The sequence below is a fragment of the Neoarius graeffei genome, chromosome 3 (assembly GCF_027579695.1).
Source record: "Neoarius graeffei isolate fNeoGra1 chromosome 3, fNeoGra1.pri, whole genome shotgun sequence".
Lineage (NCBI taxonomy): Eukaryota > Metazoa > Chordata > Actinopteri > Siluriformes > Ariidae > Neoarius > Neoarius graeffei.
Window position 1 is genome coordinate 36,674,898 of NC_083571.1, and position 23,675 is coordinate 36,698,572.

Here is a 23,675-nt window from a genome sequence, read left to right on the forward strand (position 1 = left end):
GAGAGTGATGAAAGCGACTCTTGATGTCTCCATCTCAGACACTGGTGCTGAGCGGCTCGTGCTGCTGAAGCTCTTTCATGCAGTTGTGTGTTCTTTAATCTGATTGGTCCACATCAGTGGAACGTTTTGCTCTCGCTCTCTAACAGCTCATTGGTTGCGGTTAAACTGTGATGTTTAGACAAGCGGGAGACAAACAAACCTCACCTGCCTTTTAACACTTTTTGATTTTTTTCATCACTCTGATCTTTCTTACACCTCATTGGTCAGCAGGTCAGGTGTTTTATCTGGTGACTCTAAGTTTGAGCCAAATGAGTATATTTTGTTTGTGAGACAAAAGCAGATTGTGAAACCTGAGTGAGTATTTTAAGTGAATCGACCCAGTGGGTGTTTCAGCTGATCCAAGATTAGTGTCTCTCTTCGTAATGGCTTTGATCATGTGACTTCTACAATGTAAAGCTGATGTTAGGTCCAGTGGTGGCTGGCCCATAGAGGGCACTCAGGCGCTGCCCTCCCAGATGTGGTGGGGAAAAAATATAAAATATTGTAGCAATCGTGGAAGGTGGGTGGAGCACAGAAGCATGGCAGGCCAGAACTGAGTTCTCAAACTCTTTTTATTGCTAGCTTTTCAGCTTTCAACAGTCTCCCAGCCACACACGCGTGCACACACACACTAGTGTTCTGGTTGGGGAGAGAGCTCCCTTTCTCTGCCCTCTCTCTCCTTTTAAAGGGCATGGTTACTGGGGAAGACACACAAACACAGGTTAATTCACATCAGGTGCAGTGATTCTGCCACTTACCTTCCCTGACTTTGCCCTCCATTCACAGACTGACCCTCGACCACGCCCCCGCTGCCGCAAATATATATTTTTTTTTACAAATTTTATTATCAATGTCAGTTTTACTTAATAGTGTGTGCCTACATGCAATCTGAATTATTTAAACAACATTTCCACCAACTCACTCTCATTCAACAGTGAATTTCCACCGACAGGCTCGTATCATTTCTCTTCTTGGGCACTCGTCAAAGTGCCCCAGAAGTGCAGTGAAATAGCCAATCATGTATGGTTGTTAGGGAAAAATAATGAATATTTGGCCAATCAGCATCGCTGAATTTAATGGTTTTGGGGTGCTGGAAATTTCGCCCTGCTACAGAAAATGTGGGAAAGTTTCGGATTGCAATGGTGATAAACTTGAGGTCTCAGGTCAGTCAGTCAGAAAGATGATGGCAATGATGACAGTTGAGGGGCAGCTTCCACCAAATTCGGTGAGATCTTTGTTGAACTACCCTTTCGCGAGCAGGACGATGGTGGAAAAAATCCGTGTTAAGGAGCTGGGACCCGACAATAAACATCAACCAGCCAACCAAGGAGAGAGTTAAAGCCTACAACAGGACTTTTTGTAGGAGTTGGTTCCAGCGTAAGTCGTGGCTGACAGGCTGTGGAACAGCCAATGCACTTTTTTTGTTTCCCCTGCATCCTTTTCAAAAGTGACAGGTGTGATTTGACGTGGACACAGTCTGGACAAATTGACTTAAAAGCACCTCTCTGAATGCATCAAGAAACATGAAAGATCAAGAGTTCACATGGAAACCTGCGTAAAGCTAGCTGTGCTCGGAAGGATTAGCATAGCGGCGCAGCTAGACGATGGGCAATGCATTGATGTAAGAAGGCGCAATGAAGAGGTATTTGAGTATTGTATTGTATTTGATACCATTCCTTTCCAAAGCATAAATGAAGCCTAATATAGCTCTAAATTGTTAATTTACTTTATCTGTGAAACTGCTGATTTTGAGAAGGAAATTAAATTATTATTGTGGAATTGTCATTTTCTGACTGTTCATTTGAATGCTTATACTGGACTACACAAGGAAATCTATTGGCACACACCAGCCCCACCAAAAATTTTTTTCACCAGCTGCCACTGGATAGATCAGTAAATAAAGTTGCACAGGAAGTGGCTTTAGCTGCCAGGGCCTGAGAAAACGTACCTTTGGTTTCCTGTGTACATGTATAGAGGAGTGTGTGTGTGTGTGTGTGTGTGTGTGTGTGTGTGTGTGTGTGTGTGTGTGTGTGTGTGTGTGTGTGTGCGCACTTGTGTTTTTCTCAGAAACTGAAAGGTGTTGTGGTTCTTTGTATTGATGAAGTGACCGTCTCTAACCACAAAAACTTTCCATTTTGTGTGTGTGAGTGTGAGATTGCATGTGTTCCTACGTGCCTTGTAAGCTCCACCAGCTACCATCACCCCGAAAGAGATGGAAGTCAGTGAAAGCACAAAGAGGCAAATGGTCGACAAGCGGAAATAAGACACAGGTGAGAATCATCAGGCCTTACCTGCTGGTTCGATGTGGATGAGCTGAAGCAGCTTAAAGCAGATATGCAGAACCTTTATTTTTAAATACATTTCTGAGTGGATAGTATCTCCACTCTTGACTCTTGTATGCTGCATAAATGGGAATAAAAGTTTATATTTCTGAGACTTAAACTCAACCGCAAAGTTGCCATTCGAGCTGCCCCGCTGAGCCAGCCAGCCCTGAATGCGTGACATCACAGCAGTAACCGGTTTTAAGGCCGAGGCCATTTACAGCTATAGACCAAAGTCATATCAATAAAAATTTATGGTGAAAGTAAGAAATCCCATTACTGATTTGCTCAACTAAGACTGATTTGACTTCACTGATTGTGGGTTGACTCTCATTAAAACAGGATAGGCATTATAACTTATGCAACATACATGTACATGCATGCATTTTCACTGATAAAATGTAAAAGGCTAATTAAATAATCAGATGAACTGAGACAGTCACATTCTGAAGCAAATTAAATAATCTTATACCGGCAACTTAAACACACAATACACCACGGGCGATTGCTCTAAGACAACGAGGGAGGCTCAGCCTCCTCTAAAAATGACAAACATCGTGTAGGATGAATTGCGCTAGGTTTATGTTATAGCCGACCTTATAACATCGCTATTTCAGATCCAGAATCATAGAAATATATGTGCTCAACCCAACTACAGTGCGAAATCATTCCGTTATAACTTTCTCCAGTTCGCCTAATGTGTGCGTGAGTTTTTCCCCCTCGTGACAGCGCGATGCAGCCCACCCTCAGTGGACTTCAATGGCATTCGGGAGCTCTGCGCTTGTCAATCTCAAAATGCAAGACGGTTATTGGACAAATACTGCGAAAACGCCCGCCCCACGGACTCCAAGCCTCACAGTGGGAGGGACATGGCAGTTTCCGCGAGGAGACTGGTGACTGGTGAAAGCGACCGGATATTTTCTTTGATTGACAGCTCGTTTCAAATATAGACAGGCAGCGGTGAATTTCAGTTCAGTCCCATGCGGATTCGCAAGTGCTGTGGTGTATTGTAAGAGATCAGCTTACATTTCGATTTCATTCATTACATACGGTTTCTACCAGCTTTTTTAGTTTGTATATATTTTCATTGTAAATAATAATAATAATAATAATAATAATAATAATACATTCGTTTTATATAGCGCTTTTCTAGACACTCAAAGATGCTTTACAACAATTATAGAAAAAGAAAAAATAAAGAAAATAAAAATAATAATTGAATAAAATAAAAATAAAAAGTCCACCAAGTAGGGGTCAGGATGTAATTCCCGAGGTGTAGCAGCCACAGTCCCACCAAAAGGCGCATGAAAACAAGTCCCACATCTCCAGCACCGCCACCACGACGCCGTCAGCCACATCGCTCGAACACCACACCGTGGATCCACAAAGCAAGCAGAGAAGCTCCGCCATGCAGAGCGCTGGTGTGTCCCAAACCGCCTGCACATCCGCCGCGACGCCACCGAGCAACACCGCCCGGAACATCACGCCAAGCGTCAAAGCGCAGAGCGCTGGACAACCACGATGCCAAACGAGCAATAAGCTCACTGCAGTCCAACAGCCGGGAGTGCAGGCATCACCCACGGCGAACCAAGGCCTGGAGGGAAACCAACGCCCAAAACTGGGTCCGGAGCCACACCACAACCAGCGGACAAAACACTCAAACAAACATCAAACGACACAAATACGCACAAAAATAAATAAATAAATAAATAAATAAATAAATAAATGAAATGAAAATAGAAAGAAAGAAAATGAAATAAAAAATAAAGTGTAAATATAGTGTTGTCAAGTTTGCTATCTTAGTTCCAGAAATTTCATTTATTTGAGTGACTGAACTTGAACTTGAGGGGGCTAGTCAGCTAGCAAGAAAGCTGTGCACGGATGCCAAGCATTGCTGATTTAATTTTGGTGAAGCCATTTGCCAGTCTTCCTTTCGAGGAAAAAATTAAAATTAAAGAGCAGGGTAGACCAACGCCTCAAAATGACTTGGTGAAAAAGGTAGGGAATAATACTCGTTCCTTTCAGCTCTCCTGGTACGAGAAAGTGAATTGGCTAACAGCAAGTGACCCACATCAACAACAGTAAATAGGCTACTTTAGTAATATGTCATGGATGGACCAAAAATATAGAATCTATTTAAAATGTTTATGCTGAGTATATTATATTGGAATATATATTTTCTGGATATGAATTAAACACAGCTACAATTTGGAAAACATTTTTAAACAAAAACACAGCCGAGAACATTTCACACTACAGACCTGGATTAAAAGTGAAGGGTTATCAAAATTGTCAATAAAACATTTTTCAGTCAAAATAAGTAAAATATAGGGAAAGTTTCATTGAATGAAATGTGTGGCACCCAGCTCTATGTTTGGCTCCCCAAGGTCAGTGCTTGTGCCTATTCCAGAACACTCTGCTGTTACTGCTGAGGTTCCTGACAAAGAGCTGCTTTCAATAATGATCATTTTTTAAACAACATGCCACATGCCACAATTTTAAAATATAATATGTTAAAATATACCCCCCAACACCACCATCATGTATATTGGACAGTAGGCTAATGGGCCAAAAGAACCTGTTATTTCACAGTTTGTGACCCTGCCAACAATCAGCCAGATCAGAGGCAAGAGTATGGGCAAAATTGATGTGTTTTTTCTTTTTTCTTTTAAAATCTGGAAATATCGTAACCGACCAGCCTCCCCTGTGTGAAAGACTACCAGCCGCCACTGCAATACACGTTACATGTATTAATCTAAATGCAGGTAAACAACATGTTGTTTTTGTTGTTTTTTATCCAAATGAGAGTTGCAGCTTACCCGTCTGTGTTCTCACTTCTTGAAGGCCGATCTTCTGGCCGATTGTTTTGAACCAATCTGACTTTCAATTGTTCGTTCAGTTCTCTGTTCATTCACGTCTTCCACGTACTGTAAGGGTGAGATGGCAGCAATACCCAGTTTAGAAATAAGACGGCTGCTACACTCATTCTCTCCATATTGTGTGCGCCGCCATTACTGCTCGGCTCAGGCAATTACTGATACCCAGGATGGAACGGGATGAAATCCAATTTCTGTCGTGTTGCTGCACCGGCAAAAACCACATCTACGTGGCATGGTAATAAATTAGCTCAAAATGGAGGATCGGAGTGACAGTCAGCTCTGTGTGTTAGTATAGCGGAAATGGCGATGAGATCGATAGACTTGCTGTTGTGATGTTACGGACGTCAATGTCATTCACTCAGACCGCTGCCTATATGAATCACTTAAATCATAAAAATTACTTTATTAGATCTATTGTTAATGCTTAAAACTATTCCTGTGCCATTCTTGAGGTCTCAAGGCATTTATAAACTAAAAATGAGGCCATGGCTCTGCACATACACTTTAAGAAGTTTGCATATATCGTAATGCTGGAACCAAATACAGACTACTGGTTGGTTTACATGCCCTGTGAACACCACACAAAAACAGCCTTTTTGTACAACAAGATGATTCTGTCTGTCTTATACCCTGTATAAGGGCTATCACTGAGAACCTGCAACCTTCCAGTGTCTCAATAGTCCTGATACCTGCCCAGCTCTCCTGCTACTTTGCAGCACATAGCTGGAGGATGGAGACGCTTCACACTTATCTAGATCATGACATTATACTGTCCTTCATTGAATGGAATCAGGAGTTCTTGGCCAGGTCCTTGGTCAACACCTTGAGTAACAGAATATGACACAAGCAGAAAAAATTCTTCCTCGTTTGAACACATCTATTTTATATTCCCAGACAGACTTCATCCCAAACCCACTTGCTCCACTAAACCACTCACTCTCCTTCCTCTTCCTCCCTCCCACACAGTTAAATTCCTCAAACACCTCACTTGGTTGGGTGGTTAGTGTTCATGTCCCGCCCTTAAAAACTTGTCCTTTTATATTTCACAATAAGTACCACAATTCATCTTCACCAGAGAATTACATCCATCATCCATCCATTATCCATAACTGCTTATCCTGTGCAGGGTCACAGGCAAGCTGAAGCCTATCCCAGCTGTCTATGGACGAGAGGTGGGGTACACCCTGGACAAGTCACCAGATCATCGCAGGGCTGATACACAGAGATAAACAACCATTCACATTCACACCCATGGTCAATGTCATGCCACCAATTAGCCTAAACTGCATGCATTTGGACTGTGGGGGAAACCAGAGCACCTGAAGGAAACCCACACAGACACAGGGAGAACATGCAAACTCCACAGAGAAAGGCACCCATCGGCCACTTGGCTTGAACCCAGAACCCTCTTGCTTTGAGGCATCAGTGCTAACAACTACACCACCATGCCGCCACTAGAGAATTCCACAAATCTGAAAAAAAGCTGTAAATGAGCAGTGAATATAATGTATTTGGGTTTTTTTTACACATGAGTAAGAATATAACAACAAGGTATTTTAATGCAAATGTATTTTTAACAATGCAAACAATTTCACTCTTACAATTAATCTAAAAATAATGAGAAACTTCAGCAATTAAACCATGATTCACAGGCACCAAGCATTTAAAATTCATTTCACTCTCTATTATTGTCATTAAGATGTAAAAAAAAGAGTTTATTAAAATAATACACTGTGATCTAATACAAATTTCAGAATTCATTAACGCCTCCTCCTCAGCATCTCTCAGTTCTCTCAGTTCTGACCTCTGAATATGTGCTAAAATCAGAGTGCTGAACTCTCTTCTTCCTCTTCATCTTCTTCTTGAGGTTCTGGATGTCCAACGAGGCGTAACAAACCTCATCGTCTCCAACCTCATCACGTCTCCGAGTCGTCCTTTTGTGACTTCCTGCCAGATCAGGTTTAAATTTTGCTGTGAATTAAATGATGTTATCTTTAATCTTAAAAGAGAGAAACCATTTGCTGAAGATTATTTAAAACTGTCTGGATGAAGCCACACCCCAAATACTTCAGACAAAATGCCTAAATGGTGATCAGAGGCGGAGTTTTCTGAATTAGCCAACAAAATGCTTGACAGGTGAGGAGATAGACCTCCTTAATGGTGACGAGAAAAGTTAACTCTGATTGTATTGAAAGGTGAAACAGTGTTAGTGCTGAGAGCGAGTGTGTGAGTACCTTTAGTGGTGTTTGTGCAGAGGCAGTACACACAGATCGAGGAGAGGAGTGAGGAGAGGAGAACACACACAGCACACACAAGTCCATCAGCTTCCAGCTAACACTCCACTCTGATACACAGGGTTCACACCCAGTTGGACAGGATTCTGCTCAGGAAAACACACACACACACAAACTTCTGAGTCTAAAAATGTCACCAGAACATTTTTCAGTTTTATTTGGATAATCTTAAAGATGTATCAATTTTACAAAACATCAGTAAAGACAAAAAATTTAAATAATTATTAGACAATTTTACCAAGTAGAGAGAGTCGAGTGGATCTGTTTCCGTAATGATACACATCACTCTGAACTTTGGGGCCATGTTTTAAATCTGAAACTATTTTCTCATGTATAGCGCAGTAGTACAGGCCCAGATCTGATTCTGTGACTTTCTTAATCAGGAGATTGTGTGTGTTGGTGGAGAAGTTAAACACAAACGAGTAATGTGGGAGAAACATCATAATTTTGAGTTGACATCATGAAACGAGATTGAGTGAGTAAATTAAGTGAATCTATCCAGTGTGTGTTTCAGCTGATCCAAGATCAGTGTCTCTGTTCTTAATAGCTTTGATCATGTGACTTCTACAATGTAAAGCTGATGTTAGATCAGTAACTAAAGATGCACAGGAAGTGGCTTTAGCTGCCAGGGCTAGAGAGAATGTAGCTTTCATTTCCTGTGTGCATGTACAGAGGAGTGTGTGTGTGTGTGTGTGTGTGTGTGTGTGTGTGTGTGTGTGTGCATGCGTTTTTCTCAGAAACTGAAAAGTGTTTTGGTTCTTTGTATTTATGAAATGACCATCTCTAACCACAAAAACTTTCCATTTTGTGTGTATGTGTGTGTGTGAGTGTGAGATTGCATGTGTTCCTACATGCCTTGCAAACTCCACCAGCTACCGTCACCCCAACGGAGATGGAAGTCAGTGAAAGCACAAAGAGGCAAATGGTCGACTAGCAAAAATAAGACACAGGTGAGAATCATCAGGCCTTACTTGCTGGTTCGATGTGGGTGAGCTGAAGCAGCTTAAAGCAGGTACGCAGAACCTTTCATTTTAAATAAATTTCTGAGTGGATCGTATCTCCACCCTTGACTCTTGTATGCTGTATAAATAAGAATCAAAGTTTATATTTCTGAGAGTTAAAATCAACCGCAAAGTTGGCATTCGAGCTGCCCCGCTGAGCCAGCCAGCCCTGAGTGCATGACGTCACAGCGGTAACCGGTTTTAAGGCCGAGGCCTCTTACAGCTATAGACCAAAGTCATATATATAAAAATTTATGGTGAAAGTAAGAAATACCGTTACTGACTTGCTCAACTAAGACTGATTTGACTTCACTGATTGTGGGTTGACTCTCTTTAAAACAGGATGGGTGTTATAACTTATGCAACATACATGTTCATGCATGCATTTTCACTGATAAAATGTAAAAGGCTAATTAAATTAACAGATGAACTGAGACAATCACATTCTGAAGCAAATTAAATAATCTTATACCGGTAACTTAAACACACAATACAAGTCACATGTATTAGTCTAAATGCAGGTAAACAACGTGTTGTTTTATATCCAAATGAGAATCGGCGCTTACCTGTCTGTGTTCTCGCTTCTTGAAGGCCGACCTTGTGGCCGATTGTTTTGAAACTATCTGACTTTCAGTTGATCGTTTGGTTCTCCGTTCATTCACTTCTTCCACGTAAGGGCGAGAAGGCAGAAATATCCAGTTTAGAAATAAGATGGCTACTACACTCATTCTCTATTTTGTCTATACAGAGTACTCCGCCATTACTGCTCAGCTCAGGCAATTACTAAAACCCGGGATGGAATGGGATGTCACTGTTTTTAGCAACAACTGCGGGGAGGTCACTGCCCAAGCGATATGTCCTGTCCCATTCCGTCCTGGGTTTTACCAACAACCCTCGGCTCACGCTCCTGGAGGGCTGGTGCAACTGAACTCTCTTAAAATAAATAAAACTCTCTTAAAAAATAAAATAAAAACTTTCCTTTTCTTGTTTTATTTTTCTTTAATTGTTGATACTGCACCCGGGCTTATAGCCAACGCCATAAGCCTGGGTGACTCCACTCCACTCCACTCTGATACACACAGGTCACACACACTGGGACAGGATTCTGCACTCACACACACACATACACACACACAAAATTTTGATCATAAAGATGTATCAATTTTACATCACATCAGTAAAGACAAAAAATTTAAATAATGATTAGACAATCTTACCGAGGAGAGGGAGTCGAATGGATCTGTTTCCATAATAATACACAGCACTCTGAACTATGGGGCCATGTTTTGAATCTGAAACTCTTTTCTCATGTATAAGGCAGTAGTACAGGCCCAGATCTGATTCTGTGATGTTCTTAATCAGGAGATTGTGTGTGTTGGTGGAGCCGTTAAACACAAACGAGTAATGTGGAGAAACATCACGCATCAAATTTTGAGTTAACATCATGAAACGAGGGTGATTCTGATGTGAGCAGTTTCTAAACCACACTGTCAAAAATCCACTTTTCCAAACACAGTTGGAGTAGAGAGTGATGTCGTCTCCTCATCTGAATCTCAGCTCCACTTCTGCTCCAGAGATCCTCTTCTGACTGGAGAACACAACACCTGCAACACAACATCACACTTTACAGTACACTGAGGAGGGAGTATAAACTTCTGCACAACCCCACAGCGAGTTTTAATTCTTTAGAAAGTGTATAAAAGTTCAATGTGACTTACACACGAGAGCGATGAGAGCGACTCTTGATGTCTCCATCTCAGACACTGGTGCTGAGCGGCTCATGCTGCTGAAGCTCTTTCATGCGGTTGTGTGTTCTTTAATCTGATTGGTCCACGTCAGTGGAATGTTTCTCTCTCGCTCTCTAACAGCTCATTGGTTGCGGTTAAACTGTGATGTTTAGACAAGCGGGAGACGAACAAACCTCGCCTGTCTTAACACTTTGTGATTTTTTCATCACTCTGATCTTTCTTACACCTCATTGGTCAGCAGGTCAGGTGTTTTATCTGGTGACTCTAAGTTTGAGCCAAATTAGTACATTTTGTTTGTGAGACGAAAGCAGATTGTGAAACCTGAGGGAGTAAATTAAGTGAATCTATCCAGTGTGTGTTTCAGCTGATCCAAGATCAGTGTCTCTGTTCTTAATAGCTTTGATCATGTGACTTCTACAATGTAAAGCTGATGTTAGATCAGTAACTTAAGATGCACAGGAAGTGGCTTTAGCTGCCAGGACCAGAGAGAATGTAGCTTTGGTTTCCTGTGTACATGTACCGTATAGAGGTGTGTGTGTGTGTGCGCATGCGTGCGGTTGTGTTTTTCTCAGAAACTGAAAGGAGTTTTGGTTCTTTGTATTTATGAAGTGACCATCTCTAACCACAAAAACTTTCCATTTTGTGTGTGTGTGTGAGTGTGAGATTGCATGTGCTCCTACATGCCTTGCAAACTCCACCAGCTACCGTCACCCCAACGGAGATGGAAGTCAGTGAAAGCACAAAGACAAATGGTCAACTAGCGGAATTAAGACACAGGTGAGAATCATCAGGCCTTTCCTGCCGGTTTGATGTGGATGAGCTGAAGCAGCTTAAAGCAGATACGCAGAACCTTTTTTTTAAAATAAATTTCTGAGTGGATAGTATCTCCACCCTTGACTCTTGTATGCTGCATAAATGGGAATAAAAGTATATATTTCTGAGAGTTAAAATCAACCGCAAAGTTGGCATTCGAGCTGCCCCGCTGAGCCAGCCAGCCCTGAGTGCATGACGTCACAGCGGTAACCGGTTTTAAGGCCAAGGCCTTTTACAGCTATAGACCAAAGTCATATAAATAAAAATTCATGGTGAAAGTAAGAAATACCGTTACCGACTTGCTCAACTGAGACTGATTTGACTTCACTGATTGTGGGTTGACTCTCATTAAAACAGGATAGGTGTTATAACTTATGCAGCATACATGTTCATGCATGCATTTTCACTGATAAAACGTAAAAGACTAATTAAATAATCAGATGAACTGAGACAATCACATTCTGAAGCAAATTAAATAATCTTATACCGGTAACTTAAACACGCAATACAAGTTACATGTATTAATCTAAATGTAGGTAAACAACATGTTGTTTTATATCCAAATGAGAGTCGGAGCTTACCCGTCTGTGTTCTCGCTTCTTGAAGGCTGATCTTGTGGCCAGTTGTTTTGAAACAATCTGACTTTCAGTTGTACATTCAGTTCTCCATTCATTTACTTCTTCCACGTAAGGGCGAGATGGCAGCAATATCCAGTTTAGGAATAAGATGGCTGCTACAGTCATTCTCTCCATATTGTGTGCTCTGCCATTACTGCTTGGCTCAGGCAATTACTAAAACCCGGGACGGAACGGGATGTCACCGTTTTTAGCAACAACCGCGGGGAGGTCACTGCCCGAGTGAAATGTCCCGTCCCGTTCCGTCCTGAGTTTTACCAATAACCCTCAGCTCACGCTCCAGGAGGACTGGTGCAACTGAACTCACTTTAACAAAAATAAAATAAATACTTTCCTTTTCTTGTTTTATTTTTCTTTAATTGTTGGTACTGCACCCACTTTCAATATGGGCTTATAGCCAACGCTCCTCAACAGATCAGAGGTTTCATACGAATCTTCAGTAAAATGTACAAGCAGAGGAGAGACTACTTTATAGGCACCCAATGTGTCCATGAATTTCTCACAAAACACGTCCAAATCTTTGCAGTTTGAACATTCTTGGGCCATGAATGCAACATAAATCCACCTTCTGTCATGTCACTGCACTGGCCAGAAACACATCTGTGTGGCATGGAGATAAATTAGCTCAAAATGGAGGATCGGAGTGACAGTCAGCTCTGTGTTTTAGTATAGCGGAAATGGCGATGAGACTGATAGACTTGCTGTTGTGACGTTACTGACAACAAGGTCATTCACTCAGACCACTACCTATATAATTCACTTTAATCGTAAAAATTACTATATTAGATTCATTGTTAGCGCTTAAAACTATTCCTGTGCCATTCTTGAGGTCTCAAGGGATTTATAAACTATAAGTGAAGCCATGGCTCTGCGTATCTGCTTTAAGAAGTTTGCATTTATCGTAATGCTGGAACTAAATACAGACTACTGGTTGGTTTACATGCCCTGTGAACACCACACAAAAATAGCCTTTTTGTACAACAAGATGATTCTTTCTGTCTTATACCCTGTATAACGGCTTTCACTGAGAACCTGCAACCTTCCAGTGTCTCAATAGTCCTGATACCTGCCCAGCTCTCCTGCTACTTTGCAGCACATAGCTGGAGGATGGAGACGCTTCACACTTATCTAGATCATGACATTATACTATACTTCATTGAATGGAATCAGGAGTTCTTGGCCAGGTCCTTGGCCAACACCTTGAGTAACAGAATATGACACAAGGAGAAAAATTCTTCCTCATTTGAACACAACTATTTTATATTCCCAGACAGACTTCATCCCAAACCCACTTGCTCCACTAAACCACTCACTCTCCCTCCTCTTCCTCCCTCCCACACAGTTAAATTCCTCAAACACCTCACTTGGTTGGGTGGTTAGTGTTCATGTTCTGCCCTTAAAAACTTGTCCTTTTATATTTCACAATAAGTCCCACAATTAATCTTCACCAGAGAATTACATCCATCATCCATCCATTACCGCTTATCCTGTGCAGGGTCGCATGCAAGCTGAAGCCTATCCCAGCTGTCTATGGACGAGAGGTGGGGTACACAGTGGACAAGTCACCAGATCATCACAGGGCTGATACATAGAGATAAACAACCATTCACACCTACGGTCAATTTAGAGCCACTAATTAGCCTAACCTGCATGTCTTCGGACTGTGGGGGAAACTGGAGCACCCGGAAGAAATCCACACAGACACAGGGAGAACATGCAAAGTCCACACAAGAAGGCCCCCGTCAGCCACTTGGCTCGAACCCAGAACCTTCATGCTGTGAGGCATCAGTGCTAACCACTACACCACCACTAGAGAATTCCACAAATCTGAAAAAAGGCTTTAAATAAGCAATGAATATTATGTATTTTTTTTAAATCAGTAAGAATATAACAACAAGGTATTTTGATACAAATGTATTTTTAACAATGCAATCAATTTCACTCTTACAATTAATCTAAAAATAATGAGAAATGTCAGCAATTAAACCATGATTCACAGGCACCAAGCATTTAAAATTCATTTCACTCTCTATTATTGTCATTAAGATGTAAAAAAAAAAAGTTTATTAAAATAATACACTGTGATCAAATACAAACTTCAGAATTCATTAACGCCTCCTCCTCAGGATCTCTCAGTTCTCTCAGTTCTGACCTCTGAATACGTGCTAAAATAAGAGTGCTGAACTCTCTTCTTCCTCTTCGTCTTCTTCTTGAGGTTCTGGATGTCCAACGAGGCGTAACAAACCTCATCGACTCCAACCTCATCACGTCTCTGAGTCGTCCTTTTGTGACTTCCTGCCAGATCAGGTTTGAATTTTGCTGTGAATGAAATGATGTTATCTTAAATCTTAAAAAAGTGAAACCATTTGCTGAAGATTATTTAAAGCTGTCTGGATGAAGCCACGCCCCAAATATTTCAGACAAAATGCCTAAATGGTGATTAGAGGTGGAGTTTTCTGAATTGGAAGACAAAATGCTTGACAGGTGAGGAGATAGACCTCCTTAATGGTGAAGAGAAAAGTTAATTCTGATTGTATTGAAAGGTGAAACAGTGTTAGTGCTGAGATTGAGTGTGTGAGTACCTTTAGTGGTGTTTGTGCAGAGGCAGTACACACAGATGGAGGAGAGGAGTGAGGAGAGGAGAACACACGCAGCACACACACTCAACATCAGCTTCCAGCTAACACTCCACTCTGATACACATGGGGTCGGGGTGTTTGGAGAAACAGTAACCCTGGGAGAGGTTTCTCCGGAGTCTAAAAATGTCACCGCAACATTTTCAGTTTTGTTTGGATAATCTTAAAGATGTACTGAATCAATTTTACAAAGCATCAGCAAAGACAAAATAATTAAATAATGATTAGACAATCTTACCGAGTAGAGAGAGTCGAGTGGATCTGTTTCCATAATGATACACATCACTGGGAATTATCATGCCATCTTCTAACTTTGAAACTCTTTTCTCATGTATAGCGCAGTAGTACAGGCCCAGATCTGATTCTGTGACGTTCTTAATCAGGAGATTGTGTGTGTTGGTGGAGCCGTTAAACACAGCTGAGTAACGTGGAGAAACATCACGCATCAAATTTTGAGTTGACATCATGAAACGAGGTTGATTCTGATGTGAGCAGTTTCTAAACCACACTGGATTAAATCCACTTCTCCAAACACAGTCGGAGTAGAGAGTGACGTCGTCTCCTCGTCTGACTCTCAGCTCCACTTCTGCTCCAGAGATCCTCTTCTGACTGGAGAACACAACACCTGCAACACAACATCACACTTTACAGTACACTGAGGAGGGTGTACAAACTTCTGCACAACCCCACAGCAAGTTTTAATTCTTTAGAAAGTGTGTAAAAGTTCAATGTGACTTACACACGAGAGCGATGAGAGCGACTCTTGATGTCTCCATCTCAGACACTGGTGCTGAGCGGCTCGTGCTGCTGAAGCTCTTTCATGCGGTTGTGTGTTCTTTAATCTGATTGGTCCACGTCAGTGGAACGTTTCTCTCTCGCTCTCTAACAGCTCATTGGTTGCGGTTAAACTGTGATGTTTAGACATACATTAAAGATGCTTCATATAACTTTTTTTCTACCTTTTCTGTTTGACACTTTTTTATGATGAGCCTTTGATGTGGATGCATCTTATTCGTGACTGGTCAAAGCCAGTGGAACATTAACATGTTGGGGTGGGACATGTTCTCTGAGCACTTATTTGTGGCAAACAAACACTTTTTCCATTCAAAACAAACACTTTTCAAACATTAATTTTTGCACTGGGTAATCATACAGGGGTGAAAATATTAATGTCATGAAATAAACACAGAAAACATGAGACTTTAAACTCATGTAAATAACAATGTTACATCAAATTTGTAAAATAAAAGGCCAAATGTTCGTTTATTTCATCTTCGAGTGGAACTGTCATGTTTTTATCTCGATTAAATCCAGCGTCACTGACTTGTGACCTTTGTGTTACACTTATACATGACAGAGCTGACTTATTTATGTGCATCTGAAACTGCAGGGTGACACTGTCTACTTCCTGTTTCAGCAAAGTGACTAGCTCTGTGTATGTGTGTATGTTTCTCAGAAACCAAAAGGGGCCCAGGCCCATCGTGTTTATGAGGTGACCATTTCTAACCACAGAAGTTTCCATGACTCGTGTGTGTGTGTGTGTGTGTGTGTGTGTCTGTGTCTGATGTAGAAGCCAAATTCCCTAGATGATCTTTGACCTCTACCAAAATCATAAAGGGTGTCTCAGTGTTTCACATGCTGCTCACTCGAGGACATGTATGCTCTCAGCTGAAAAAAGAATTCTCCAAGTTTTAGGGGTTTTTTTCTTTTATTATAATTAAATATTCAAAACATTTCATACAATTATAACAAATAAAAATTAAATTAAATGCATTAATTGAAGAAGCAACATGAACTCATGACTGTGAACGTTATCGGATTTGTCTGACTCAAGTTTCAAATGGTTAACATTTGGATGTGGGTTGTTTTTGTGACAAACAGGAATAAGCACAGACAGACAGACAGACAGACAGACAGATAGATAGATAGATAGATAGATAGATAGATAGATAGATAGATAGATAGATAGATAGATAGATAGATAGAGGGGCGCAGATACGTTTTTTGAACTGGGGGGGACAAAGCTGCCAGCAAACCAACCCCACCCCCAACATGTGTTGTGCGAGGAATATACTCTGATGCCCTTAAAACTGCCTTCTGAGCACTGTATCTACAGGCTACCACCGAAAGAAGGAGGCTACCAGAAAGGCATCTCTACTCTGTACGATTTTACTTTCACTACGACATTACTTTGAACAGACTATCAAAAAATTGCAAGGTGATATGATAAAGTAAGGCACAGTTTACTTACAGTCGTTGTTTTTTGAAAAAACGATGCAATCGTTTTCTGCCTTTTCGGTTTGGTACCCTTCATCATGCCGTGTTGGGGTCCTGAACTAGGAGCTGTCCCCGATATGCCTGTCAAACTTGTTGTAGGTAACCATAGCAACCAAGCTCGAGCTCGCAACCTGTGCAGTCTGCGCAGCTCAACCAACCGAATATCAGTCTTTGTTTTGTTTTATGTGAGTTGTTGCAACTATGTATGTACTGCTGTGCACCTCAATAAACCGAATGGTAATTAGTAGGGCTGCATGATTATGGAAAAAATGATAATCACGATTATCTTGATCAAAACTGTAATCACGATTATTAAATCACGATTATTCTTGATGTTAGGGAAATCACTTAAATTTTATTTCACTATATTCAAACAAACAATATGAACAGCTTTCAGTGCAGAATGAAATTTAAAAGAGAAATTCTGATTTCCAAATGACAAATAAATGAAATTTATCCAAGAAATTACCAAAGGATGAAGGAACTGAAAACTCAATTGCAACAATTACATAGCATTATACTGAGGCCTACAAGTTTTTAGCTAGAAAGAGCAGCCTATCAACATGCTCTGGCTTTAAACATGAGCGAAGGCAGGCCACAGCATTGCCTCCAGTGCTAAATAGTCTGTTGTTCCGACATGGTTAGCTTTTCTCTCTCACCTCAATCTGTTACCTACTCTCACGCTATCACCCCTTGAAGATACCGCTGCACTGAAGCTCTGCGCACTTGCCTTGCTTGCTTATTTAAGCGGAGTAATGAAACCTTACATGCGTCGGTTCGCCCCCTAATGGTTTGGCGGAGTACTGGTTAAAGTGCTTGATCAGATATCCAGCAGAGCTCGCATTTTAAATGGAAATAAATCACGATTTTCATTTAATTCAATCGTGGCAGCCAAAATCGCGATTTTCGATTAAATTCGATTAATTGTGCAGCCCTAGTAATTAGTCTTTTGATTTTTCCGTGAGGTTTGCCTTATGCAAAGAAAGACAGCATAGACGTTTTTTCCTCCCTATAAGTGGGGGGGACCGAACGAGGTGAATTTAAATCTGGGTGGGACGAATCCCCCCCGTCCCCCCCTCTATCTGCGCCCATGGATAGATAGATAGATCTTTAAAAACCATGCAAATCAACTTTTGTCCAGATGTAAACACATTGCACAGTACAAATTAGCCACCTGAAATTTCTGTTTTAATAAATTTTCAAATTTGAAATAAACGCTTGAGCACTCTTTAAAAAACTTTTAAAGAGAAAAATTGTGAATCCTTAGACATTCTATGTAGAACCTTACAGCACAACACTTTCCAAATAGAACCCTTGTTGGAGGCTAAGGACCTTTAATTTTTTCATTGAACCCTTAAAGAACCTTCAAAGAACCATTTTTTTCCTAAAAGAGAATTTACACAGCCAGCGAGATATAGGCGTGAGCGAAACCTAAGTGGATGCAAGTGTTTGCTGATTTACACTGATCTGTTTCTGAAATTTGATTTTCAAGGTTTGAGAACACAAAAACTGCTAAAATGACCAAAGTAACAGTTCAGCCACAAAGCAGCCAGTCTGGAATTGTGTTTCATTACAAGTAATTAGGTCTTTTACACCCTTTATCTTTACATAGTCTATGCTGTGTGAGGTGCAAACCTGGTTAGCATGTCTTTTATGTTGACCACTAATTTGCTAGCTACCACAACATTAACTGTCTCCACAATGTTGAACCTGTCAGCTCATTACAAAGAGATAAGTTATAGAACATCTCATCTCATCTCATTATCTGTAGCCGCTTTATCCTGTTCTACAGGGTCGCAGGCAAGCTGGAGCCTATCCCAGCTGACTACGGGCGAAAGGCGGGGTACACCCTGGACAAGTCGCCAGGTCATCACAGGGCTGACACATAGACACAGACAACCATTCACACTCACATTCACACCTACGGTCAATTTAGAGTCACCAGTTAACCTAACCTGCATGTCTTTGGACTGTGGGAGAAACCGGAGCACCCGGAGGAAACCCACGCGGACACGGGGAGAACATGCAAACTCTACACAGAAAGGCCCTCGCCGGCCACGGGGCTCGAACCCGGACCTTCTTGCTGTGAGGCGACAGCGATAACCACTACACCACCGTGCCGCCGTTATAGAACATGTCCGAAATAATGGAAGAAATATTCCCTTGTCTGTATCAACGACCAAGGTGGTATAATCACCATGGTAACAGCATATAAACAGTATAAATGGTAGAAAAGGTAAATAAATCTTCACAGTAAGCAAGATGAAAACCTGAAAGACATGTTGGGAATGGGATGCATGTGGCAGGATATTTAAAGAGCAGCAAATAAGCCATAAACATGCTCACATTCATTTGTAATAATATTTTATTTCTTTTTTTCATGCGATCACAAATTCATGGCATGAACAATGACACAGGAAGACACCAATGTCACAAATTCCCAAATCCTTGAACACAATGTTTTAATGTGACAAAATAGGAGGCAGTGGTTTGGTTGTTTTGGGTTTTTTTTTTTTTTTTTTTTTTTGTGTGTGTGTGTGTGTGTGTGTGTGTGTGTGTGTGTGTGTGTGTGTGTGTGTGTTTCTATTATGTCTCATGCACTAAAAAAAAGAAAGAAATGATGCAGAAAAAATTTATAATATGCACTTAAAGTACTACCAGTCTAAACTGCTGCATTGATTCCAATGAAATTCTATCTGTAACAAAAGACAGAAGTCAGCCGGAGAACTGAAAAACGCCTTGCAAATGCTTCTGGTGCAAATTAGCCTTAAGAGCATGTGTATTGACTGTGTAACTGTTAACTGTGTCCGGTACAAAACTCCAAATTATTGCTCATTATTTTCTTCTTAATACCTAGGACCTGTCGGGAGGTTAACATTTAGCTTCTTGGGCTTTACTGAACCAATTTTATGGTAGGGTTCTATATAGAACCTTTAATGGTTCCACCAGAGACATACACAAAGAGTCATTACGGGTTCTAAAGGCCCTTTAATAGTCCTGTTGAATCTTGTTCATATCCATAAATTCTCTGTTTTTATGTAAATCCACAGGCTTGTCTATGTGGCAATACTTTTGAAATATGTAAGACTTTATTACATTTCATAATTCATAGTGTATTTAAGTAAACATTTTCACACACTTAGATGGAATACAACTAAAAGAGTGCAATAAAGTGGTCACTAAAATAAATAGACTTCTTCTTACAGCCATTACATACAGTATTAAATAAACTAAAACCCACTGTATGCATATTAAACATGGCAAAACTCTAATTTTGTAATTTTATTTATCAATCTATAAATATAAAACAAAAACCTTATTGTACGTCACTGCTTGTGAATATGAAGGCTTTGTTTTGAAAATGTAACCTTCAGTAACAGGAGGTGAAGTAACCATCAGAACCACTATGTAGTGGGCGGGGCAAGTGACACAGAAAGTTAACCAGTTATTACGTTTAACATTATGCAAATAAAATGCAAATCCATGTGATGAATATCAATGGGACTGAGGGACGATGATACACTCCTTGCCACACAAATATTTTCCAAAGCTCTTGGGCAAGTCAGCGAGACTTATGGTGTTGTAAATATATATATATATATATGGGCTTGAAGTGTTTTATGAACCCAAATAAAACAATACTAATCTTCTTCTTTCAGCTACTCCCATCAGGGGTTACCACAGCTGATCTTTTTTGCATATTTTGGCATAGATTTTACATTGGGTGCCCTTCCAAATGCAACCCTCCCCAATCTAGCCAGGCTTGGGACCAGCACTAATTATGCACTGGCTCGTTACAATCCCAGTGGCTGGGTATTTTACCTAATCTGCATGTCTTTAAACTGTGGAGGAAACCCACGCAGACACGGGGAGAACATGAAAATTCCATACAGAAAGGCCCCCGTCGTCCATGAAGTTCGAACCTGGAACCTTCTTGCTGTGAGGTGACAGCAATACCCACTACATACCACCCCTCAAAAAATAAAACAGTGCTAATATTTTCATTAAAAATGGATAAACGTGATCAGGAAGGGTGAATGTTATTTTTTGACAGAAATAAACTACATGGATGCAATTTATACACAAGCCATTTCTCTTGAGAACTTTTAATTTTTAGCAGAAAGACAATTGATGTCTGGTCAGATTGGTGGCTTTGGATACATTCCAAGGCTAGCTATGCAATTTTAAAGGCCACATCTTGACATCAAGGTGTTACCATGGTAACTGAAACTCATTCAAGAAATGTTTTTTCCTGATTCTACTCTTCTATTTATTTATTTATTTATTACAGTGGTGCTTGAAAGTTTGTGAATCCTTTAGAATTTTCTATATTTCTGCATAAATATGACCTAAAACATCAGATTTTCACACAAGTCCTAAAAGTAGATAAAGAGAACCCAGTTAAACAAATGAGACAAAAATATTATACTTGGTCATTTATTTGTCAAGAAAAATGATCCAATATTACATATCTGTGAGTGTCAAAAGTGTGTGAACCTTTGCTTTCAGTATCTGTTGTGACCCCCTTGTGCAGCAATAACTGCAACTAAGTGTTTCCCATAACTGTTGATCAGTCCTGCACACCAGCTTGGAGGAATTTTAGCCCATTCCTCCATACAGAACAGCTTCAACTCTGGGATGTTGGTGGGTTTCCTCACATGAACTGCTCGCTTCAGGTCTTTCCACAACATTTCAATTGGATTAAGGTCAGGACTTTGACTTGGCCATTCGAAAATATTAACTTTACTCTTCTTTAATCATTCTTTGGTAGAACGACTTGTGTGCTTAGGGTCATTGTCTTGCTGCATGACCCACCTTCTCTTGAGGTTCAGTTCATGGACAGATGTCCTGACATTTTCCTTTAGAATTCGCTGGTATAATTCAGAACTCATTGTTCCATCAATGATGGCAAGCCGTCCTGGCACAGATGCAGCAAAACAGGCCCAAACCATGATACTACCACCACCATATTTCACAGATAGGATAAGGTTCTTATGCTGGAATGCAGTGATTTCCTTTCTCCAAACATAACGCTCCTCATTTAAACCAAAAAGTTCTATTTTGGTCTCATGCGTCCACAAAACATTTTTCCAATAGCCTTCTGGCTTGTCCACATGATCTTTAGCAAACTGCAGACGACCAGCAATGTTCTTTTTGGAGAGCAGTGGCTTTCTACTTGCAACCCTGCCATGCACACCATTGTTGTTCAGTGTTCTCCTGATGGTGGACTCATGAACATTAACATTAGCCAATGTGAGGGAGGCCTTCAGTTGCTTAGAAGTTACCCTGGGGTCCTTTGTGACCTTGCCGACTATTACACGCCTTGCTCTTGGAGTGATCTTTGTTGGTCGACTACTCCTGGGGAGGGTAACGATGGTCTTGAATTTCCTTTACTTGTACACAATCTGTCTGACTGTGAATTGATGGAGTCCAAATTCTTTAGAGATGGTTTTGTAACCTTTTCCAGCCTGATGAGCATCAACAACGCTTTTTCTGAGGTCCTCAGAAATCTCCTTTGTTTGTGTCATGATACACTTCCACAAACGTTGTGAAAATCAGACTTTGATAGATCCCTGTTTTTTAAATAAAACTGGGTGCCCACTCACACCTGATTGTCATCCCATTGATTGAAAACACATGACTCAAATTTCACCTTCAAATTAACTGCTAATCCTAGAGGTTCAGATACTTTTGCCACTCACAGATATGTAATATTGGATCCATCCATCCATTATCTGTAGCCGCTTATCCTGTTCTACAGGGTCACAGGCAAGCTGGAGCCTATCCCAGCAGACTATGGGTGAGAGGCGGGGTACACCCTGGACAAGTCGCCAGGTCATCACAGGGCTGACACAGAGACAAACAACCATTCACACTCACATTCACACCTACGGTCAATTTAGAGCCACCAATTAACCTAGCCTGCATGTCTTTGGACAGTGGGGGAAACCAGAGCACTCAGAGGAAACCCACGCAGACAACATGCAAACTCCACACAAAAAGGCCCTCGCCAGCCGCTGGGCTTGAACCCAGGACCTTCTTGCTGTGAGGCAACAGTGCTAACCACTACACCACTGTGCCACCCTAATATTGGATCATTTTCCTCAAAAAATAAAAGACCAAGTATAATATTTTTGTCTCATTTGTTTAACTGGGTTCTCTTTATCTACTTTTAGGACTTGTGTGAAAATTTGATTATGTTTTAGGTCATATTTATGCCGAAATACAGAAAATTCTAAAGGGTTCACAAACTTTCAAGCACCACTGTATATAGCCTCATTCAAGAAATTACACAAACACTAGTGACCATCATAGAATGATGTAAATGATAGAAGTCTGCTATAACACTCAACTTAACTCTTTAACTCACCCACAGCAATGCAAAGGAAAAGTGGTGGGACTTTTTTTTTTTTTTGGTTGGTTGGTTGGTTGGTTGTTTTTTGAGCTGACAAACAACAGCATAAGAGGTGAATATAATCTTTCATGAATAAACTTGAGAGTTTCACTTTGAACACATAAAAGACAAAGGTGACTACCAACAGGAGTGAGAAAGTGGGTAATATGCACCCAGTTTCTGATAATAACCCACCTTTGATTTTATATATATATATATATATATATATATATATATATATACACACACACACACACACCTGTGAGTGTTTAGTCTATGTCTATTTCTTATCTAGAGTGTTTATACTGTTTATATTGTTTATTTCAGTTATTCTATTTTTATTTATTGCATTGCCTGTTTGCACCATGGGTCAGAGAGGACTGAAATTTCATCTGTGCTGTATGTCGAGCATGTATAGCATATTTGACAATAAAGTTGGCTTGACTTGACTTGACTTTTTTACCTACTACGTATTTTGAGTGTGTTGCAGTAGGTTCTTTTCTAATTAGCTAGATTAGCTAGTAATAACCTTCCATAGAACTACACTTCATACACATCGAGTACATGAATAAATGCTGCTAAAGGTCAAATGACCAGGTGGTATCTGTTGGGACTTTTACATAGTTTTGTTTATAGTT

General features: G+C 40.6%; 1 protein-coding gene and 1 long non-coding RNA gene across 2 annotated transcripts; both read right to left on the minus strand.

Moving 5' to 3' along the window:
• Positions 1–9,495: 9,495 nt before the first annotated feature.
• On the minus strand, positions 9,496–10,508 carry LOC132882775 (uncharacterized). The gene is made up of 3 exons (XR_009654226.1): positions 10,253–10,508; positions 9,752–10,138; positions 9,496–9,639 (listed from the first exon to the last, which is right to left on the minus strand). It is a non-coding gene; the product is annotated as an uncharacterized LOC132882775 (long non-coding RNA).
• A 2,388-nt stretch (positions 10,509–12,896) lies between these two features.
• Positions 12,897–15,142, minus strand: LOC132882543 (uncharacterized). The gene is made up of 5 exons (XM_060915642.1): positions 15,106–15,142; positions 14,605–14,991; positions 14,313–14,486; positions 13,883–14,049; positions 12,897–12,929 (listed from the first exon to the last, which is right to left on the minus strand). Exons 1-5 carry the CDS (start codon positions 15,140–15,142, stop codon positions 12,897–12,899), a joined length of 798 nt encoding a protein of 265 aa, XP_060771625.1.
• Positions 15,143–23,675: the final 8,533 nt, after the last annotated feature.